Source organism: Hydra vulgaris, chromosome 05, assembly GCF_038396675.1.
Source record: "Hydra vulgaris chromosome 05, alternate assembly HydraT2T_AEP".
In the NCBI taxonomy this organism is placed as follows: Eukaryota; Metazoa; Cnidaria; class Hydrozoa; order Anthoathecata; family Hydridae; genus Hydra; species Hydra vulgaris.
Window position 1 is genome coordinate 19,916,412 of NC_088924.1, and position 25,170 is coordinate 19,941,581.

Consider the following 25,170-nt stretch of genomic DNA (forward strand, 5'->3'; position numbering starts at 1 on the left):
AAATAAACTGTATTCAACATAAATCCAAAATTTTAACTTTGATTGTTTGAAAATACTAGAAGATCATCTGTTATTATGACTATGATAGTAACTCCGAATGAGAAAGACTTTTTCCTACCAGAATTTCTACTAATTTTTATTTTACCTAACTTTGGTTTTGATACAATTGAAGCTCTTGTCAATTTGAAAGTATTCAAGAATGACGAACTCATGGTTGACCTCTATTTATTGATTTTAAGTTCTACCAAGTAATGTTAGCACATAACAAGGGTAAGTTCTACATTTTTGAAAACCATTTTGAGGTTGTTTTTTTTTATATTCAGATTTAGGAAATCAAGAACTTGTTTCAGTAGCAATCTAATCTATTATTTAGATAAAACAATAAAACATTATTTTTGGGCGTCCCTTTTTTTCACTTAAAGGAAATCTTTCTCCCTCCTACTTTGCGTTAAAAAGCAAAATCTGAAGGTTGTGTAACATGTTTACTTTTAGGAGGCAAACAAACAAATGTACCGTTTTCTATTCTTCACTTTTGAAGTACTCAAAATAGCGTTAAGGTGAGTCATTGTCAGAAACGTGAGTCAACATTGTCAGAAACGAGAACCTTTTTGTTTGGCAGCTAAAGACTTTCAAACCAATTATTAAAAGCAAGTGAATTTAACCAATATATATAGTAATTTGGAAGAGACAAATTTTTGTTCCTCTCTCTGCCCATGAATTTTACAAATGGTTGGTTTTACATAAATAAAAAGTGGGACAAAATTACCAGCTACTCTACCACGCATCAATAAAGATGGGCTTGACTTAAAAAAGTTACAAATTGGCTCATCTTCTGCAGCTCTGCTGCAGTATTTGCTCTTTGATACTTGATATTTGCTATATTTATGTAATATTTGATTATTTATCTATTTTACAATGTTATATATTTGATGCTTTACTCTGGGTTATCAGACTAAAAATGATTTTCTCTAATTATTGCAAGGAATATTATTTAAAAACTTTTTAACTTTCTTGTTTACTTTGTTTGAGTTGGAAACTCACCGTAAAACTCAAATATCTTAAAGTCAATAGAAAACCGAGACCACTCACGGTAAAAAGTTTTTGCTTTAGCTTTTTAATTATTATTACTTTTTTTTTTTTTTTTTTTTTTTTGTATAATAAAATGATTTGCAGTCATATGTTGACTGATTGTTCCTCTTTTTAATTAAATCCATGCATTATTGCATTTCTTCAGTTGAATAACTTTTTTTAACAACAAGCTCCTATCGTTTTCTTGTAATCCCTTACCGTCCTTAAAAATAATTTGCATCTGTCAGCAACATTTTAAACCATTAAATGTAAAAAAACAATCGTCTTCAATAGAGATTGTGTTGTTCCTATCAATTTGATTAATGGCAAAATGGACAAAAATATGTGCAAAGATATCATTAAGGATATTATGGTCCCACATGCTAAAGACAAAATGCCTCGAAGATGAATGTTTCAGCAGGACAATGACCCAAAGCACAGTTCAATCTTAGTGAAAGACTTTTCCAAAACCCAAAAAAATTTGACTGATTGAATGGCCTTTGCGAAGACCTGACCTTAATCCTATTAAACAACTATAGGAACACCTTGACCAACAAATTTTAGGTCGAAAATCAATAAGTAAACATAATATATTTAAATTTCTGAAACAAGAACGGGGAAAAATAGACAATAATGTGATTCATGAAGTTGTTGGACTCAATGCCTTGTTGCTGTCAAACAGTAATTAATGCTAAGGGTTTCCCAACGACGTATTAGAGAAAATTTACCTTAAATTACAACATTTTTAATTAAAGAAATGTTAAAAAAAAATGTACTCCAAGTATTTTTTTCTGCCTGGATACTTTTGCATGCGTATATTTTATTAAAATGAACTTTTAAGATTATATTGTTTGGTTTAACAAAAATTCATTTATTTTTATTGTAATCGGCATTTCGGCATTCTACTGAAAATTTGAAAAAAATTTGATTTTTCACTCAAAAGTTATCTCAAGTTACGCGCTTGTCCGACTACTTTTGCACGCTACTGTAGTTCTCGTCTAAAAACACGTCACTTTTAAAGGAGAAAAATTCGGTAAAAAAAATTGCTTACTGAATAAAATAAAAACAACAAATAAAATAGCAGCAAATTCAATAATAAAATTAAAGATAATGGCCCAAATAACAAAAAAAAACCAAATATCTCTAACAATTCATATTGCTATTAGAGCCGGTTGACTACAAAATCTTTTTAATATTGTTGCAAAGTAGCCCCTGGAGGAGTAAGCTAGTCTCGGTTAATTGCGTATAAATTATGAACATAAGCATTAAAAATTAAAACAAAATTAGCATCGAAATTCAATATCTACTTAAGTTTTTATTCAATTAACTAAATTTATTGACAGGATCACAACCCAAAAGTATTGAAAATCCATTGAATTTGCAATTGTGCTTAAAATGTTGAAGTAAATATTTTGTTATTTTGCTTTTTGAACTCATCCGTGGATCAAAGAATAGAAAAGAAAAGTTTTTTGTTCTAATAATTAAAACTAAGTAAATAGAAACAAATAAAACGTCTTTTTTAGGTAATGTCAACTGTTTATAAAATCTATTGTTATTATTAGTTGATTTTTTTTATGATTTGTAATTTAAAATGCATATTTATTTAAGTATTTACTAATTAAATTAAAGAATATGGAACGTTCACTTAACTAAATTGTGTACATTGTTAGATTTTTGTATTATTTTACAACGCAGCCTAAACCTTTTTTTTTTATTGAACTAAAGTTGAAAATTTAGAGCCTTATTAGACTGTCTGCTAAAAATCGTCATTTTATAGTCATATATGACAATAGAAAAATCAAAATAGTTATTGAAAAAGTTTACATTTTATTGTCCAGGCGTTTGACTTTTGAGTACTTAAAAAAATCTAAAAACAAAATATAAAATAAAAAATATAAATTACTACAAGTTTGGATCTCAATGCTGTTTCCAGTACAATTTAACCAATGATTAGAATTGCAACTACGAGTTCTATTTAACACATTTGATGTAGTGCAGCTCGACCAACTGCTCCATGGTAACCAATAAACTGAAGTAATATATATATATATATATATATATATATATATATATATATATACATATATATATATATATATTATATATATATATATATATATATATGTATATATATATATATATAAATGTATATATATATATATATATATATATATATATATATATATATATATATATAAATATATATATATATATACATATATATATATATATACATACATATATATACATATATATATATATATATAAATATATATATATATATATATATATATATATATATATATATATATATATATATATATATATATATATATATATATATATATATATATATATATATATATATACATATATATATTAAAATAAAACTTCTTTTTATAAATTTATTTCCATTTGTTAAAAATATACTTATTTTTACGATATTTCAAGGGATTAATAATACCCTCGTTATCAATTATAATAAAAACCGTTATAAAAAATAAAACCGCTATATTATACACAACCGCTTATATTGAAAAAACAATGTTCTTTGTAAGAGCTTTTTTTTTAAGAGTTTTTTAGGAGAAGCATGAAAACGAGGGTATCAATATCCCTTGAAATATCGTAAAAATAAATATGTTTTTAACAAATAGAAATTATTCCATAAAAATAAGTTTTAAGTATTAAAGCTTTAATAGGATTTTAAAGGATACCTAGGTATCCTTTTTCTCTGGTTTTTCTCTTATTTTCGTGAGAGAATTCAATTTGTTTCAGTTAATGGTATCGAGAAGTAACTAGCTAAATAGCTAAGTTTTTTAACAATGCTCCACAAGGCTCAGTTCCAGGATCATTAAATTATATATATATATTTATATATATATATGTATATATATATATATATATATATATATATATATATATATATAAATATATATATATATATATATATATATATATATATATATATATATACTTCAATATATATATACTTCAATATATATATATATATATATATATATATATATATATATATATATATATATATATATATATATATATATATATATGTACATATTGAATAAAAAAACTTTTATAAAATATTAATAAAGAGGAGTTTAAAAAAGCCACTAATACAAATTTTACCTTGCGTTTTACTGGTAATAAACAAATTCATAATTGAACTTGGTTGGCAAAATCCATAGCAAGCATGAATGTCGACATTATACAGCACGTTTGGCCGAACTTGATTATCAGAAAATACAACAGTGTCATTGACAGTTATATTTTGATAATAATAACCATTAAAGTAATGTTGTGAAATTTTGACTGCACTCCATGTATTAGCAGTTAAAATAAAACTTGAAACTATAATTTTTGTTCCAGAAAGTTTACTAGCAAAAAAGCCATCGTAAATTTCTCCAAAAGATTTACCAAGTAACTGAAAAAATATATATACTTCTCCAGAAGAATTATTTGATAACTGAAAAATGTTTCCTTCATCAAAATTGGTTTTTCCAATATAGAAATCAAATGCAACCTCAAACTGATCATAAAAATTGTTTAACGCTGATATCAGATTAGATGCTTGTTCTGCCATTATATGAAACATATACAACGAGTCTAATATATATATATATATATATATATATATATATATATATATATATATATATATATATATATATATATTTATATACATATATATACGTATATACATATATATATATATATATATATTTATATATATATATAAAAAAGCATAAATACTTATATATTTATATAATATATACTTGAATATATATATATTTATATATATATATACATATATATATATATATATAAATATATATATATATATATATATGTATATACATATAAATACTTATATATATATAAATATATTTATGTATGTATATGTATATACATATATATATATATATATATATATATATATATATTTATATATATATATATATTTATATATATATATATATATATATATATATATATGTATATATATATTTATATAAATATATGTATATATATATATCTATATATATATATAACATATATATATAAATATATATATATATACATTTATATATATATATATATTTATATAAATATATAAGTATATATACATAAATGTATATATACTGATATATTTATATAAATATATATATATATATATATATATATATATATGTATATATATATATAAATATATATATATATATATAAATATATATATGTATATATATCTATATATGTACATATATATATATAAATATATATATATAAATAAATTTATATATACATATATACACATAACTATATATATATAATTTTAAATGTATGTATAATTATATATATATGTATATATATATATATATATATATTAAATATATATATATATACATATACATATATATATATATATTTATATATATATATATATATATATATATATATATATATATATATATATATATATATATAAATATATATATATTTATACATATACATATATATATATATATATATATATATATATATATATATATATATATATATATATATATATATATATATATATAATATATATATATATATATATATATATATACCTAAGAGACTTTTTTCAAAATTTTAATTTTCCTGATGTTGTATTTGATGAACTTTTTCCAATAGATCACTGTTTTGAGGTTTATTTCATTTGATCACAAGTTAACCTCCCGCACCAAGCACCTCACCACTTTTAACTTTTTTGATTTTTTAGTTGATCTTGTTCCCAGTTCTAACTATGCTTGACTTTGATTTTTAAAACTGTAAATGTATAATATTGTATATTGTATAGTTGTTCATATCATTCAAACAATTATTTTTGTTTGCGGTATTATTTTGCAAGATCTGCTGTTTAGTTCTTCTTTTTGAAAATATGTCCTTTAAACGTAAAAAGTCAATATCAGCAGTGGAAGCAGCTGGTGAAATGTGGATACAAAAATTGAAATGAACCACCAAGCGCCGTCCTAATGTACCAAAGGTAAAAGAGGATATGAGCGACAAATTGTGTAAAATGCCTTCCAACAGAGATATCGTTGGAAGATTTTTGGGACTCTTTGATGAATTGAAAGGACGGCATGATTGACTATCAAAAATATCCGAGGAATTGATGAATCTTTGGCAGAAGTTTAATTTTCCTGTTCTTTCCAAACAACAAGTGTCTTCTAATGTTGACAAACTTATCACATCATTTGAGACACACAGAATGCGACCAAATGCAGTATTTGAAGAAAATCTTGCTCATCTATTCTATATAACAAAACCAGATGGAAATTGGCTTTGTAGTGAAAACAAACAACTGTAAAAAGTACAAATTGAATCAGATGGCAGGGTAAGATATACAACTATGAAAATGGCTTCTATGTCAACAATCCATCCATCAAAAAAGGCCAAAAGCACATCAGATCCCTCGACAAACCAAACTTTCCTGCGATGGTGGGGATTCTGAGGAAGCAGCAGTGGTGACTCGGAGGCAGTTCCAGGAGATTCTCCCAGAAAGCGTGCAACACGCCAATCAACTAAGTCTGCTGCCAAACTAGTGTCTAGTCACTCTTTGTCAACCAGAAAAACGTCACGGGTGCTTCAAAGTCTGGATGAAGATGGAGTTTGTGTCCCAACACCATCATAGTCTGGAGTCTGGCGTCGAACTATCAGAGATGCAGAACAATTTAAGAACCGCCTCATGGAACTGATCTCTGAAGAGAAATTTTCTTTGCATTTTGATGGTATGAAAATTGACAAGACAGAGTACCAAGTTGTGTGCTTGAAAAATGACAAAAGAATATTAAAACTTAGCATTTTGGTTTGTGACAAAGGATCCTCAACAAACATATATAAAGCACTACAGGACCTACTTGATGATTACAATCCATGGAACAGTATTCAGATGATCATCTCTGACACAATAGCTGTAAATACTGGTGGCAAGCATGGAGTTATAGCCAAGCTTCAGAAAACATTTCAAGACAAGGGATTCGATGAACCTCAATACATCGGCTGCCAATACCACATTCTTGATCTTGTTCTACGAAATGTGTTGGATTTCTTTTTTCCTATACATTCACAGTCGCCTAACATTAACTACAAGTTTATTGATGAGATTATGGAGCATTATAATGAATAAAAATATGCCTACAAGGGTACAGCAGTGGTAGCAGAGAATGAGAACCTTAGCTAAAGAGATGACTTTAAATTTCTTTTTCAGCTTTGTGAAGCATACAAGTTTTACAAAAATGAGGAAAAATTGCCTCGTATCAAATGGCACAAGCTGCCATCACTGCACAGTGCCAGGTGGAACTCAAGAGGCATTTTTGCGCTTATTGCATTTTTCATTCTTCCAAACTGGCGAGAACAGCTGAGGATAACTTGCAACTTTGTTGCAACTACATGGTCGCGGGACTGGTTTTCAAACCAGCACTCGGCAAAAATTCATCATATAGAACCCCAGGCTAATTGATTTAAAATTTATCATATACCTAATTTACATATATATATATATAAACTTATATATATATATATATATATATATATATATATATATATATATATATATATATATATATATATATATATATATATATAAATGTATATATATATACATATATATATGTATATATATATGTATATATATACATCATTATAATTAAATTTAATACATGCTAAACAACAATAACATCTAAGATAGTTGAAGTTCAATAAAAATATTTTTTTACTGACTTCATCTCTAAAAAACTAGTAAAAACCACTAGAGTCAAGGAGACTGAAAACTACAGTCACTACTTAGGAGACTACTTATCTTTTATATCTTTTTTTATTATTTGATGTTGTCACAGTCATTTCTTAACATATAACTGCTTGAAGCGGTATACTCAATAGGATCTTCCAATTTATAAAAACAAAGAAAAATATTATAACTTTAAAAACTTTGAGAATTATTCCGAAGAAAAAAAAATTTAAGTTATGTGTTATTTAGTCAAAAATTATTGTCGACTAGACAAATATGGAAAATTGCTGTTTAAATCCAACTCTTTTTAATGTACATCTTGTTTAAATCCAACTCTTTTTAATGTACATCATAATTTATCTTAATTTTGCTGTTTATAGATTTTAAAAATATTACTAAGGTATATTAAAGAAATAACTGGTTTATATGAAAACTAAATTTATTAAGCATTGTGTTACAACAGAGGATGGTTAAAATAATAGTAAAGCTTCTTACTTTTTTTCTCTCTTTCTTGATTAACTTATAAAAGTAACTTTAATTTTTGCATCAAGCTACAATGTTTAATTACAACTTCTGAACGCAATTATTGCCGGCTATATTTGCCAAAACTAACGTTATCTAATTGAGATAAATATTAGCTTTGACTTCTGTTGATCTTCTGTTCACAAGAAATGGTTACACGTGACGTTCTGAAAAAGCAAATTATTGATTTACAAAAAAGTAAAAGAACGTGCAAAAAAAAATATTAGTGTTCTTTGTTTTGACACTAAACTATTTAAAGATGTTTTGGAAAATCTTAAAATATTTATTTTCTCTAAAGATTGGCTTTTAATATTAGCTCTCCACATGCTTAAGATTGCGACAATATGTTTAAAGTTTTCCAACTGAAAATTTGTATCGGAGCATGCCAAGCAGTACAGCCAAAAAGATTATTAGATTATTCGAATATGATCTAACATTATTAACCAATTGCTTGCTTTCTGCAGTAATATGACCATTAGGAACTCCGGTTTATATGCTGTAGCAATTTAGTCACTGAGCAAAAAACTGAAACTCTCAATACTATGGGTGTTACACAGAATTAACACATGTAAAGGACATATGTCTCATTAAATGGAAGTTATCACATGAGAAGAAAGCGTTCCTTTTGAGCATTGCATTTGATGTTTAAAAAAATGAAAATAAAGTTTATGTAAAAGTTAACTCTTTAGATATTGTTGTAAAAATAAATTGTGATTACCTTGAAATCGAATCATTGTTGCTTATTTTTCAAAAAATGCTATTTCCTAATTTTTTTAAAGTTCTGCTTTAAAATTCTTTTGAAAGAGTTGATTATAAATATTTTTCAGCAATGATGTTTTTTATCTTGGTGAGAATATATAATGGTTAGTATAGGTTAGTGCAACATAAATGCAGGTTTTGATACCTTAAGTTTAAGTGAGTACAACTTAGTTCAGAAACACGTTTATTAATTCAAATATTAACCACTAGAATTGACACATTTTTGCCAAACCAAAAAAGTTTGCCGGTAGCGTAAACATCCGGAGTTATGAAGGCAATGAATTCGGCAAATCCTTTTTAAGCATCGTCTCAACTTTTGAAGCATTTCTAAGTGAGAAAGTTGTCTAGATGCTTGAAAAAGTGGTAGTCGGTGGGTGAGAGGTCTGGCAAGTACGGCGTTTGAGCCATAGTCTCGTAACCCTATTTGTTCAACTTCTGCAGAGTCCTTTTTGCGACGTGTGACCCGAGCGTTTTCATAGAGAAGAATTGGTCAAGTTGACGAATGCTGGGCACATATGTTGAAGCCTCCGGTTATTTCATCAATTTGTTTTTCTTTGCTGTAATTGCTTTGCCCTGATTCAGGAGGCTTTGGTGGATAAGACCAGGTGCAGTCCACCAAGCCTTCACCATAAACTTCTTTTAATGCAATGCTGGCTTTGGAAAGTGTTTTAGTTGCTGATTGTGGTCAAACCACGTTCTATACAGAACGTTGCCAGTTGTTGTGGGCATCCACTTTTCATCGTACATTATAATTCGTTACAGAAAAGGATTGCTTTTGTTGCGCAAAACGAAGAATAGCAACTTTTCCAAACGACTATTTGTTTGCTGTTAGTTCAAATCGTACGGCATCCACTTATCAAGCTATTCGTCTTTCCATGGAAAGAACGAAACGTTATTTTTATATTATTTGCTTTAAATGGCGAAGGTTGATTGGTTTACTTTGAGCTTTTTAACAACCTTTCGTGTGATTTTGCGAGGATTGTCTTTAATTAACTGCTTCAATTGATCATTGTCAATGGTTGATAGACTTCTAGTATAAAGCTCCTCATCAAGGCTGGTATTGCCGGAACGAAACTTTTGATACCAACTTGTACTGCACATTCATTGATACTTCTTTTGGCCTAATTTTTGTTGATTTCCGAGCTATTTGAGCTGCATTACGCCTTAGCTTGAATTCATAAAAGAAAATTTTTCAAAAATCGTTCTTCGACATCTGCTATTAAAATTAAAATTATTGACAGAAAAAAAGTTGCAACAAATATATTTAGAAAGAGCATATAGTAAGCTTTTAAATGATATTTACAGAATGAAATATCTACAGAATGAAACAACAATTTATTGGTCTATTCTTGAGCTAAATACAAAAAATCAAAAAACCTGCATGTATGTAGCATGAACCTTTTGATAGCTTATTATCAGTTCAACCAAGTTGGTGCTTTTTATGAGGCACGTTTTATGGAAAACAGATTTTACTTTCCTTTTTTTTTTATTGTAATATGTTTTGACATCTAATAATAAATACAATCAATATATTAAAAAAAAATAAAAAAAGTAATTACCAGAGCATAAGGAAGACTGTAAAATCATACCACCAACACTGTTTTTATTTTATCAGTAGTGCTCAAATGTAACATTTGAAATTTGATACTAAAATTATCAGTACGAGGTATTGTTTGCATACAGTTTTAAATTTAGATTTTTTTAGCAACAATGTTAAAAGTTTTTTTCTACAAAAAAGTAAGGATGCGCCGAACGTTTGGAAAATGTTTTACCGAACATGCAAAAAATGCAAATCTTGGAAAACATATGTTTTCTTATATTAGATTGAAATTATTTGTATAGTATCTGATAGCTGCGGTAAAATAAGTTAAATTTTGATATAGAACTTAATAATAAAGTTAGCTAAATTTTACATATATCACCTTTTATTAAACTTAAAATGTCAAACAAAAAAGATATTTTGCTTAACTCGAATCTGTTTAAAAAGATATACGTTGTTGCTGTAGTAAAACAAAGAAACATCTTTACAGTTTCTCCATTTATGTTTATGATATATAATATCTTGTTACAGAACTCCTTGATAACATATTATGGAGTTCCGTAATAATGCTTGTATTTATTATAAAGTTATTATTTTATAATCATACTGGGTAATAAAAATAACGTTTATAAAAAAAAATATTTATAAAAAATAAATTTATAACTGTAGTCTTTCACATAATCAAATAATTGTTAAGTAAAGAAATGAAATATCAAAAGCATAATTGAAGTTCAATTATCACTTGTTGCTCTCAAGTTGTAATGCATAAACATTAATTATTTAACATTTTCTTGTGGTAGCCTGTTTCTATTGGTTTATAATTGTTGTCACCTGTACAAAAATGTCTTTTAGTTCATACGGAAGAAGGTGGTGCTGAAAGTAACTTTTGGGCTATTTTCTTTATATTTCTTTCCACAACTTTTACAGCATAAAAGTAAACTTTCTTTTTCCATAACAAGTGGAAGTTTTAATTATTCTTCATATTCCTTTGTTTACCCTGTGTATATTGGAGTTTGATCTTTTCAATCTTTTGTTGTTTTCAATATTTACAAAATTGGAATTATCATAGTTTTTAGTTTGGTAACTAGCAGGAAACATTCTTTAAGTTTTGAATAAGCTGGTTTCACTTCATTTGTGTTACTTACAGTGAGTTCGTTACAATCTGAATCAGGAGATTCAAGCTCTAATTTATTTTGTTGCATTTCTTTTATCTGCTCATTTATCCAACTTTTTATTTTTTTCTCATCTTTTTTTCAAATGCTAATTTATATCTTGGGTCACAAAAAGTCGAAATACAGAAATACTTATAATGTAAAATTATGCCCAGTCTTTTTTCTACCTACTCATTTAATTGTTTAACTAAAATAGTAATACTAAAAAAAGCCTCACATACTTATGCTTGATTAAAAAATCCTTTCAGAGCCGTAAAAGAAGAAATAAAATCTGACAAATTTATGAAGAAATCTGACATACTCAACGGTTGCTAAGGTTAACACTTAAAGTTTTAAACGGCTTTAAATTATGAAAAACATTATCTAAAAAACTCCATTGGAATGAACTTAGTTTTGATTGGGTATTATAGGTTGCCTATGGAGCTCATTGATCAAGTACTTTTCAATCATATTGTAGGAACTATTCCATTTTGTAGTTAAATCTTGAACTAACCTATGCTTATTTATGGTTAAAATGAGTTGCAAGGCATCTGCAACAACCTAAAATCTCTTTCACAGATGTTTGCGACAAAACTAAATCATGTATGTATTACTGTATTGTAGGCATAAAACATGGCATTGACTACCATATTGGCAGCATTATCATGTAAAACAATGGGAATTTTTGTGTGGAAATTTAAAACTGGTTAACCTCTATAATAATACTCATTTTTGTTTTTTCCTGTGTGACTCTCTAAAAAAATCATAATTTTGAGTATTGGAAAAACTCATTACAAAGCCTTTGCGCTGTCATGCTTATGAAGACAACATTTTAAACTTTTTGCTGTTCAAATGTAAGTTGCAAAGGAGGGAGAACTCGCAGCAAATAATTTACTCCCAAGAAAATTTAAAAGCTCATTTTGTATTTGTTGAACAACATTTTCACTAAAATAACTCCTAGTGGGTATTTGATAATTAGGATACATCTCTTCAATTAATTTTTTAAAAGCAAGATCTTCTACAATTGTTTATGGTTGAATGTCTAATTGCGATTGTGGATTGTGATTGCTTTATGATCATTAACATCCCATAATTTTTTATTAACACTTTGAAGTATTGATATATGTTTTTTAACTCGATGATTACTTGATGTAGAGGCGGTTTTAATTTTTTTTTTTTTTGTGTCATACTCTTTTTCAGCTAATATATATTCTTTAAGGTATTTTATTTTTAAATGGCTCCTAATTGCACTAGTGGTGAATGTTTTAGTAGAACTCTCACCTTTAGAAAGTAATGCTTTGCATTGTAGGCAAATGCAAAAATGAATGTCTTTCTTAGAAACTTCAAAATATTTCCAAATACTACTTTTAGAAGACTTTTGTTTTGAAGACATTGTTTTATACTTCAACAAGAAAAAAATAATAATACTGAATTATAAAAAGTGAGGATTAAGGCAAAAAAAAGTAAGGCATTTTAAATATAATTTATCTAAATATATCTAAAGACATAAGAAATATGTAGCAAAATCTTTTTTAAACTGTGACTTTTTTAGACAGTTTTCGTTACTCTTATTTTTTGTTGTGCAGTACTTTTTTTTCAAAAGCAACTTTTTTAAGGTTTAAGTCACAAATGGAATATGTAAATGAATAATTTCGAACGTTACTTTTAAGTTCTAAAATTAAAGTTATTACGTGCGTTACACATTTTTAATTATTAAATAAATTCCATTGTAATACCCATAAAATAGATCGTTAAAAAAATTCTGAGATAAAAAAAAAAGACGAGTTAATATAGCTTTGATGAGCTTATAAAAGTTTTAGTTATACAAAATAAAAAATATTAATAAGTTTAAAGATGTAAGCACAACTAGAGGCTTTCACACCATTGCTAAAAGTAAAACTTGGTGATAGAATTTCATGTCCGTGGATACCAAATCCCTCAAAGTCCTCAAACCGTTCATAATCTTGTCATTAATACTTCCGGTTAGTCAAGAAAGAAGTTAAAAGTTGAATGAAACTTGAAGATAAACGTAAATTTAGTCTCACATTTGATGAGTATACTTTAGTAAAAAACAGAAGATATATGAACTTAAATCTATATCATAATGAAGGATTTTAATTGCTTGGAATGTTAATAATATAAGGTACAATGCCAGCAACAAAAGCCAATAAATTGGTCAGAGATAAGCTTAACTCATTTGATTTAAATTTCTGATCATCCAGTCCATATTCTAAAAATCCGGAAATATGTTTGTGTAAAATCTCCGTAGTATATTTTCTCTTATTTTCTTCTTAATTTTGTAGCCTAAAAAACAAATGTATTACAAAAATATGTATCTAAAATTGTAAATATGAAAATTGTTTGGATATCCGGAAAAACTAAAAGTAAAAAAATATCTGGAATTCCGGAAATCTCCGGATAAAGATAATCCTTGAAATTTGGACGAAAACATTGTAGCTTCTGTTACTGATGGAGCTAGCATAATGAAAAACTTTGTCATAACACTAAACCTAAAGATCAAATTTGTTACAGCCACACTATTCATCTAAGTAAGATTGATGTGCTCCACAAAAAAACAAAGTTGATGCACATGGTTCTGATAATAGCCCTATTAGTGGTGATATGGAAGCTGTAGATTATTATCAAGATTATAGTGATGATGAAGATGGAACTGAAGTTGGTGATGATATTCAAACTGTTCATGCAGTTGGTGAAGATTTTATTCTATTATTGAAACTTGAGTATCAAGAAACTGTGGCAAAAATAAGAAAATTGGTTAAAAAATTTCGTAGATCACCAGTGAGCAATGATGATGAACTTCAATCAAATATAATTGAAAAGTTTGGGAAAAAATAAGCTTTGATTTATGACTCAAGGACAAGATGGAGCAGTGCTATTGATATGCTTGATCGTTTTATGGAGGTGCAAACAGAACTAAAAATAGCTCTGATTGGTATGAATATTGATTTTTCTTTAACTAAAAATGAGCTTGATATCCAGAGGCAGATTTACAATTTTGCCGCCCATAAGCTATAAAAAATTTGCCGCCCTTACATGTAAAAATAAGTGTACTAGGTCAAGAAAAGAATACGCACTACTTTCTTAATTCTGTATTTTTATTGAAACAATTATATTATAATGATTAATAGACGTAAAATAAACAAGTAAACAGAGAAAATATTAGAGTTGTTAAGCGGAAGATTTCGTAAAATTCCGGAAAAATAAAATTCTTTCGGAACGATATTGAGAAACAGGAACTTTTTTTTTCGTACCGAACTTTAGAAAACAAAAAAAACCGTCGATGTTCATTTCGCAAATGCTACTTACAAAATGTAGTCTTTCGCAAGTTGAATTACGAAATAAAACTATTTTGCTACAAACTAAAGTTGCGCTTACAGAAGTCGCATTTGCGAAACGAGCTCTTTCGCTAAACGACGTTTTGTAGCCTGTAAGAAAATATTGTTGCCCAAACGGATATAATTGTAAAAATTATAATTTTTAAATACCAAAATGATTATAACAAAATTTTATATAATAAATATTTTAAATTACGGTTTATGAATCAAATATGTTTTATTAACTAAGTAATTAAAATTCTAATATTTTTTATATGGTATTGATAAGTTTCAGTTTTAAACTTTTATAAAAAAATCTAGACTTTCATAAAATATACTTTTTAGAATGTCATTAACTTAATAAGAATTAAATAATGAAGATAACTTCAACAACGTTAACATACGAATGCAAATGCGTAATCGGGAAACAATGCATTTGTTGAAATCAAAAAAAGATATAATTTAAGTTATAAATGCTAAAACAAAATTATATAATAAAATGCCTAAAATTAGCTCTCACTTGTTTTCAAATATAATAGTTTTATGTTTAGTCAGTTTTAATTTCTTTATTTTTGAGTTGCTCTGTTATATGCGCTTAAGCTTTTATTTCCTCAATAACAACAAATAAATTTAAAAATTTTTTAAAGACATCCCTTTCAATGATTTTTATAAAACATTTTCCTTTATAAAAAAAAAAAAATTCAGGGTTGGGAGGTGGGAAGGGCATTTGTTGCCTCTTGTGTCGTTGGCGCTGGAAAATGCTTTAATTTTCAACATCCCAACGTTATTGGGCTATACACCTGCTAAAAGTTTTAAAGCTCTAGCTATTTTGGAGAGCAGTTAAAAATTAGTTACAAGATTTTGTAGCAAAAAAGCGGGCACGTACAATACAACCCTTCCCCCTGGAAACAATTTTCACATAGAAGCTCACCAGGGCTATACAAGCGCTGAAAGTTTCAGAGCTGTAGCTAGTCTGAAAGGTAGTAAAAAATTAATCATAAGATTCAGTAAGAAATGACAGCTGTCAAACAAACAAAGTTCAATTAAACTTTGTAATGGAACCAAATATAGTACTAAGTTTTTATATATGAGAATATAAATAGTAAACCCCGATTTCTGCTTACTAAAGCCAATAAACAACCGAAAGTCGGAAGTAAACCAAGTTCTGTACTTTATATAAATATATATAAATACTAGCAAAGAGACATATTGCTAAGGGAGCATTGCCCTTTCCCTTAAAACTAATTCAAAGTTGTAGTTTTTTCTACTAAATTTTTGCCGCGTTGGACCCCCTTAATTTTTGTTTCAGCCTCCCTCCCCCTCCTAACTTTCCTAACCTATCTAGTTCACAATTTATATATATATATATATATATATATATATATATATATATATATATATATATATATATATATATAATAAGCATTAAAGCATCATATACGGTATCAAACTATTATTTCTTTTTTTAAGTAATATTTTGGCTGATATACATTTCAAACTAATAAAACCTTTAAAAAACCGTTTAAAAATTATGATGAACGTAACCAAATGATATCACTGCAACGTCAAATAAAAAATATTTTTTAATTTTACAAAAAATGGTTTCCAATGGTGAGTTGTCACCAAATTGCCATTATCACGATTTAAAACGTTTTCTTTAGATTTTGAACATCGTACACATTGTATTTCAATGGCCTCACGGATTTTTCTTGTGTAGTTGTTTGAAAAAACAGAAAGCGTTTTAGGGTTCTCCCAGTTTATTTTACCATTACAATATTGCGATTGTTCTACTATTCCTGATGCTTCCCAATTGACTTTTGTAACATCATTTTTATGTTCTTGAATTCGTGTGGAAATTTTTTTTCTTGTTTCACTAACATAACATGCACCACATGGCCAAATAAGTTGGTGCACTCCTCGATGACTGTTTGGAGGCAGTTTAGACTTGTTTCGGCAGAGTATATTGATCAAGGGATTACCAAAACGGAATACTACTTTAACATCGACTTTACAAAAATCTCTTCTAAGAACAAGGCTTAATTTTGGGACCCATGGTAAAATAACAAAATTTATCTATTTTTTGAGAACAAGATGGATTTGTGGAGTATTTATAATTTTTAGCGATATCTGAATACTGTTTATAGGAATGTCCATTTTCAGTGAAAACCTTAATAAGAAAATTAATTTCATCTTGAATTATAATTTCTGAGCAAATCATGAGAAATTAAATTTGAACAAACAAAACAACACCTATTACGTAAGTTCAATTTTCTTAACAATTTAAAAAAAAAAATAGTATAAAAAAATTTAATTCTTTGAATACTATTTCAATACCACCTACTAATCTTGTAAAAAATTCAATATTAAATCTTTCGAACATTTCAATCTCACGTGAACAGGAAAACTTGTTATGTCTTCGTCCGCAATTTATTCCAACACAAAACAAAGTTCCATTTATTGATAATATAACATCAACTGAGGAATGCGCTTTAAATATAGAAAAAAATGTGAACTTAGAAAGAGCAGAATTTTTAAGACAGAATGTCAGTAAAACATTAACCAAATATTTAAGAGTGAAAATTGATAGTAATATTTCTAAAAATCAACGTCTAGCTATCAATGAACTAAAAAATTCAATCAACATAAAAATTTATTCATTTGATAAAGGTAATGGATTTGCCATTTTAAATTCAGAATCAGCAATGCAAAAAATAAAAGAACAACTTGGTAATTAAGCAACATCTACAGTTGATCCAACTCAGAAGTTCCTAAATCTTATTCAACCTATCCTAAGTAAATGAAAAAAAGATAAAAATTAGAAAAAAAAAACATATGGTAAAATATATCCTTCGGATACAATTCCATCCCGTTTGTACGGTTGCATTAAAGCACATAAAAGTGAAAAAGGTTTTCCAATGCGAATAATAGTTTCGACAATCGGCACACCACCTCTTAATCTTTCGCAACATCTTGTTGAGATAATACAACCAACTTTAAATAAAAATGAATGCCGTGTTAAAAATTAATTTTCATTTGTATCAACAGCAAAGGAATGGTTTATTAATGACGAAGTTCGAGTGTCATTAATTTATACCCATCAGTTATTAATTTAATGGGTATAAATTGATGTTATTAATTTATACCCATCAGTGCCACTTGATAAAGCAACTGTTACAATTATTGATATGCTAAACAAAGATAGCGATGATCTAATACAACGAACTAAATTATCTTCAGTAGGCATTCATAAACTAATTGATGTCTGTATTTGTAAGTGTTATTTTTTGTGGGAAGACAAAATATATATTTAAAAAAAATAAGTTTTCTATACATTGTAACAATGCAATTACAAAACGTACTTATAAAACCGAAATCATCCATTTCACCGAATATTGCAGTTGGTATTTTTAAAAGTTTTTTAGCTCGAGCATACAAAATTTGTTCAGAATATAACATTCAAGATAAAATAATTTTTCTTATTAAGAATTTTACTGAAAATGGACATTCCTATAAACAGTATTCAGATATTGCTAAAAATTATAAATACTCTACAAATCCATTTTGTTCTCAAAAAATAGATAACAAAAATCTTGTTATTGAACCATGGGTCCCAAAATTAAGCCTTGTTCTTAGAAGAGATTTTCGTAAAGTCGATGTTAAAGCAGCCTTCCGTTTTGGTAATCCCTATGATCTATATACTCTGCCGAAACAAGTCTAAACTGCCTCCAAACAGTCATCGAGGAGTGCACCAACTTATTTGGCCATGTGGTGCATGTTATGTTGGTGAAACAAATAAAAAGATTTCCACACGAATTCAAGAACATAAAAATGATGTTACAAAAGACAATTGGGAAGCATCTGGAATAATAGAACAATCGCAACATTGTAATAGTAAAATAAACTGGGAGAACCCTAAAACGCTTTCTGTTATTTCAAACAACTACACAAGAAAAATCCATGAGGCCATTGAAATACAATGTGTACAATGTTCAAAATCTAAAGAAAATGTTTTAAATCGTGATTATGGCAATTTGGTGACGACTGAAGTATTCGCAAGTATTCTTTCGAAATGATTTGTTCTGCAAGTTTCTTTAAGAGTTATTACGGAATTATTATTATATATTTTTTTCTTATAATGCGTTACGGAAGATGAATTTGCGCATGTACGACTTCCGCATTAGCAACTTGAAAAACGGAAGATAAAAATGCGAAATTTTCGTAAGTTTACGGCGAACAACCCTAGTAAATATCCTTTAAAAACAAAATTCCAAGACTTGGTAAAAACTGCCATTTGTTGAAAACATAAGCTAAAAGTTAATCAAAACAATTTTCAAATTAAAATTTTAAAATGTTTACAGAAATTTGCCGTCCCAAAAAATTTGCCACTCTAGTTTATCTATCCTAAAGGTAAATCTGACGCTGTTGATATCATAAATAAATTTTGTGTTGCTTTAAAACCACTAATATTGGCAATTAATACTATTTCAAAAGGAAATGCTGATCTTTTTTATTTTGAAATTGTGATTAAGTTTACTAGAAAAAAGTTTCATGAAGCTAATATACGTATAAATCAACTCGTTAAACAGATATTTGAATATAGAATAATTGAAAGATGAAACATTTATTTAACACCTTTTATGAAATACTTGTCAAATCCGAATGTCAAATAAAAATGACCAATTTAGCAACAAAATTAAAAAAAAAGACAATTGCTAATCTTGCTACTAATTTTAGTCAGCGATTATTTCAGCCATTTGGCGATTGCTCTAATGATGAAGTAAATACTGATAGTATAACTGATAACGTAAAAAGTGTCAAAAATGAATTGAATTTAGCTCAACAACTGAAACTTTTTATTGAACAATTAGACACTGAAATAAAACTTGACTCTCCGGAAATTGGAACAAAACTTGTTCTAAAGGTAATGGCGATTTTTTGAAGCTGGCAAAGCTAGGCACAATTTCTTCTACACCCGTAGAAGCTGAGAGAGTATTTTTGTAGTCTTGGACTTTTTACTGCTAAAATTAGAAGTTCTTTAAATGACAAAACTTTAAATGCACTAACTTTTTTACACGAAACTATAAAGAGTAGTATTGATATTATTTACTTTTGTAATAATTAATGATGATAAACGAATAAATACTTTTACACATACTTTGTATTACTTTTGCATGTTTTAAAGTAACTAAAATAAAGTTTGAAATAGTTTGACCTTTTTTAAGTAATTGTTCGAACATGTTCAAGTTCAAACTTTTAAAAAAAAGTTCTAACTGAAAGCCCTAACTATTAATTAGCTAAATTAAAACAATATGGCATTTCAAAGTTGGTTACTAATACTTCAAGTAAATTAATAAGCGTTTTTTTAAAAAAAAAACATATCTATAGTTTTCATATCGAGTGCAAAAACTAGCAATAGTTCGGTTAAAAAACGACACTCTTGGTTCTTAACTTTTCAGCTTGATTTGTTAGCAATCGGAGACGACAGCGTTGAAGATAAAAACGATAACAACTTAAGTTTCCTGCACCTAAATTCCAAATTAGATATCCTCAAAATAATTCGAAACTTGGTTCCAGAACAACACTTTACCGCGTGGTTGGTTTATATTCATGGTATCTTTTTGAAAATATTGATTTTTCAGAGAGCGAAGTTGATCAATAGGTTAGCGGTGAAATAAAATCCTAAGAGAATACTAAAAACTTTTGAAAGTTCTGTTTATTTTTATAATATCTCTATCAATGACTGTACCGAAGAAGCATCAAGCTAATACAAGACTATGTATATAATGCAATCTAATACAAGATTAAGCTTAGCATTTACAAGTGAAGACAAACATAGACAAAACAGGCAAAATAGCGGTGTCGCACAAAATCGTAGAAAAAAAAATTGAGTTTTATAACTGTTTTACTATGCCTTTAATTTAATGAAAAGAAGTTTTAAACATTGTTATTTACTTTCTGTCTATAAAACGTATGTGCTTCATTATTTAATCGTGTGAAATTCCCTTAGCTGTGATTAGTTACATTTATTTTAGAAAATATGTAAGTAGAGCGTATAAAACTGTACGAAAAAGTTTCTGGCAGTATTTTAAACTTTACGTGAAGCAAAGTTACAAATTTTATGTTATAACTTGTTTCCAATTCTATATTTATAGCCCAAATTTTATTGTTTTGAGGATAAATAATCTCTTGTTTTTATTGTCTTGTTTTTTGGACACCCTAATATACAAGGCAGCTGCGTTGCAAATTAGTTGTGAAATGGAAAATAGTGGGACAAGAGGATAATGGTGAATTATAAATTTTAATAAAAAAATAATTTTTTGAAAGTAGCTGTCATACATAATAAAAAGTAAACAGTCATGGGTGAGTTTTTCATATTTGTTTTTCCGTTTTTACAAATAAGTGTTTGTTTAATCTCCCCTCCACCTCTGCCAAGTCCTATTGAATTACTTTTAATAAATCATGTAAGAAATCTCAATTTATGCAAAAAGTTGAAACGTGTTCTGAAATATTAATTTCGTATAAACAGTGTAACTTGCATACACTAATAAAAAAAATTTTAAAACAAAGAATTTTTAATAATGTTTTTGGAAAAAAAGTTCCTTAAATTATTCAAACTTTTTAAATGATTTTAGTCTACTTTATATAACTTTCAAAAAAAAAAGTTATTTAAAATTGGTTTTATTGAAGCTAAATTTATTTTTCTTTACTATATATTTTTGACTTTGTTATATATACTTTATTTTAGCTGGTCAAAAAATATAAAAAAACATTTTGAAGAATTAAAACAAAAAAAAAACAAAAAATATGTAATGTAAACGCTTTAAGTTAGGTAGCAAATGTATACAAACAATACAAAAAGTAAAACTAAAATGTATTAAAGATGCATTAAGTTAGATTACAAATGTCTTATATGATTGATTTTAAATTATTGAAAAGTTTACTATGTTTCAATACCGGTGGCTCAAATAAAATAATAAATACCTCCACAAAAACTAACACTTTTATTTAAAAAGCTACAATACAACTGCGTTCTATAGATAACCTCATTCCCGCATGTTGTATTGCAAAAAGACCAACCACTCCATACAGTATTTGCTATGCCTAAAAAAATTCAATAAAAAAAATTCATTAAATAAAGGTACGCTAAACGTAAAAACTCACGTAAGCGACAGAACCAAAGTTGTAAACACTTTATAATAAGATTAGAAATTATAATAAATACTGCCAAAAATCTTTATACCTTCCTAATATAAAAACTCTAACGGTATCTTTTTTCAATGTATTTAAAGAAAAAGAAAAAAAAAGAGTTTAACATACCTAAAATATCTTATATGTCTTAAAACTTTGTGTATCTCACAGTCAGGCCTGTCTTTCTCGTCCTTTCCCCTTTCTTCCCTCTTTACAAAAAAAAAATTATCATTTATACTTATATATATATAAAAGCAATTTAGTGATTTTTGAATATCATAAGTTCAAATGAAAGTCTTAGGCAGGCTGGAAAAAAAGTTTTAATTGAGCACTTGTTAAATAGTTTATAAAAGTGTGCCTCAACATTGTTTGTTTTGATTAAATTCAACAATGCTTTATTTCACTTGTTTGTAATATTTTTCCTTCTAGGATTCGGAAAATTCTTCTGCAATTGCAGCGATTAACTAAGGCTTAACTCCAGTGTCCTGTGCTTTTAAACTCTTGAGTAATTTTGGATCTTACAATCGGTGTATAGATGTTAAAATAGTGTCATTTGATGTTTTAATAAAACCAAGACTTATTTTCAAAATTAAAAAAAGTCTATTTGCCATTAATTTCATTCTTAATGAGATAATCTGTTGAGCGTTCCCTTTCAAGCAAAAAATGTTTGATTAGTTTTTTCAAATTCTTAAATTTTTTTTTCCTTCCGCAGCTATTATTTGTGAAAAATATGTCTTAAACAAAATTCCTCAAATAAATCCCAATGTCTTAGAAAATCCGGCTCTGAGTTGAACATCGATCAACGGCTTATCATTATAATCTAGCATGCGTATAGAGTTATAACTCCAAATAATTTACTTGGTATTGCTCTTGGCATTAAACATTATTTTTATATACCGTGATTTATACAAAAATTTTCAGGATCTAAATAAAGCATAAGAAACTGAATAAAATACAAAAAACTACACTAAATATCGAGAATCATTTGATAAATTAGAAACTAAAGTAATCTGAGCTAAAAATAGTTAGGTTTACAAAATGCGTTATCAACAAGTGCTTCAATATTCTCAATTTTCTATAAAACGTTAGAAACTATTGCATATCGATAATATTCATTTTATGCTTAGCTGAAGTGTCAATCCAAGTCACATTTACAAGATATTTTTCAACCATTCTGGTAATAAATTTTTTACAATTAGCAAAATCAAAACCAAAATCGCTGTTTCCTTCAACCCAGTTAAAAATAGTTTATTCTACATGGTTTCCATGTGTGTTCTGTGTGAGATTCATGGGATTGATGTGGGAGGGATTTTCCTATGTGGTTTTCATATGAAAATTTGTTACATCAAACCAAAAGGGAAATTTCACATGTGTTGCGCATGGGATTCATGTGCAACAAAGCCATATAAGATTTCCATGTGGGCTTCATGTGAAATTATAGTGTATTTATTCATATGGTAAAATCCACACGGTTTTTTTGGGATTTGCATGAGTTTTTAAGTAAAGACTGGAAATTAAAAAAAGTTTTGTTTTCTAATGGATTTAAAATTTGCTGTTTTATTACACGGTTTTGTGCGTTTTGGATTGTAGAAGTTGTTATTTAGTTTCTAAATATTATGTTATTGCAAAAATCATTAATAGGGAACCTGTTGTATCTTTGACCACTTTTTGCTTTAAGGTGATTTTTGCGGAGTCTATTGAGTTAATTTAAACCATTCAAACTATATAATATTCTCTCATATTTTGCCCAAAAATTATACTTAGGACTTTTTTTTCATTCGACCAAGAAGTATCTTTTTCCCGTGTTTTAAAAAAAGGAGTCAATTGGTCAAAAGTACAATACGTACATTGTACCTCTGACCGATGCGCGTTGTTCCTTTGAACAAAATGTAATTATTAAAAAGTCATGCAATTTTTGAACCTCTTTAATACTTTAGCTTGTTAGCAACATCTGGCCTACCTTATGTCAATAAAAAAACAAATCAAACTATTTTGCAATCAATTTTGTAGTTATCTGAAAAAAAGTTAAAAAAATTAATCCTTACAGCCTTGCAAAGACTTGTGTTTCGATACTCAGTCAGTATAACTAATAGTGTTACTAATTTTTTTAAATAAAATCAGTTATTATAATTAATTAGATAAAGTCACATATTTTTTTTAGTAAAATGCTACTTACATGAAAGAATTAAGATAAAGGTCCAAAACTTTAAATGCAACTTAATTGTACAAAACATGTTTTCTAATATATAGTGTTATTTTTATTATTTTAGTGACCAATACTTGGTGACCAATACTTTTGGTGGTGGAAGTTTTATGAAAATATCATCAAGTTCCACATCATATTGTCATAAAGTCACTCCTTTAGAAATTTGTAACAAAAGTCTCCTGATTTCTTAAGATACTTAATTTTGTAAACTAAACAAACAACTTCTATAACTTCTGCTACATAAATTCTAGAGTATTTCTTTCCTGCCCACTTGATAATTAAAAATTTCCAGAGACAATTTCACTTTCATTATCAAGTATGTTTCCTCCAAAATCAATTTCATCAGAGTTTTCATCATTTAAACACATGTCAGACTGACTAAAAATAATCAGTTTTGCCATTTTTTTTATATTGCTTGAAGAGGACTTTTTAAACTGTTGGTTATTAGATTTTGAATTTAGAATAACTTTAATTTTAGGTGTATCAGTTAAAATACGTGATTTTCTTTTACGTCATTTGAAGTATTTGTTTTTCTAAACTTGGCTTTAGGATGAGGTCCTATTATCTCAGGTGATATAATAAATGATGTTGATGGTAAAATCACAGTAGGGATT

At 27.3% G+C, this 25,170-nt stretch overlaps 1 protein-coding gene across 1 annotated transcript in view; it reads right to left on the reverse strand.

The window, feature by feature from the left end:
* LOC136079998 (uncharacterized) overlaps nt 1-25,170 on the reverse strand; it is a 102,553-nt gene that overhangs the window by 50,468 nt on the left and 26,915 nt on the right. Inside the window, exons 4-6 of the mRNA XM_065796643.1 lie at nt 22,144-22,263; nt 4,213-4,689; nt 2,972-3,097 (exon numbers count right to left, since the gene is read on the reverse strand). Coding sequence (XP_065652715.1) covers nt 2,972-3,097; nt 4,213-4,689; nt 22,144-22,263 — 723 coding nt within the window. The remainder of the gene's footprint in view (nt 1-2,971; nt 3,098-4,212; nt 4,690-22,143; nt 22,264-25,170) is intronic.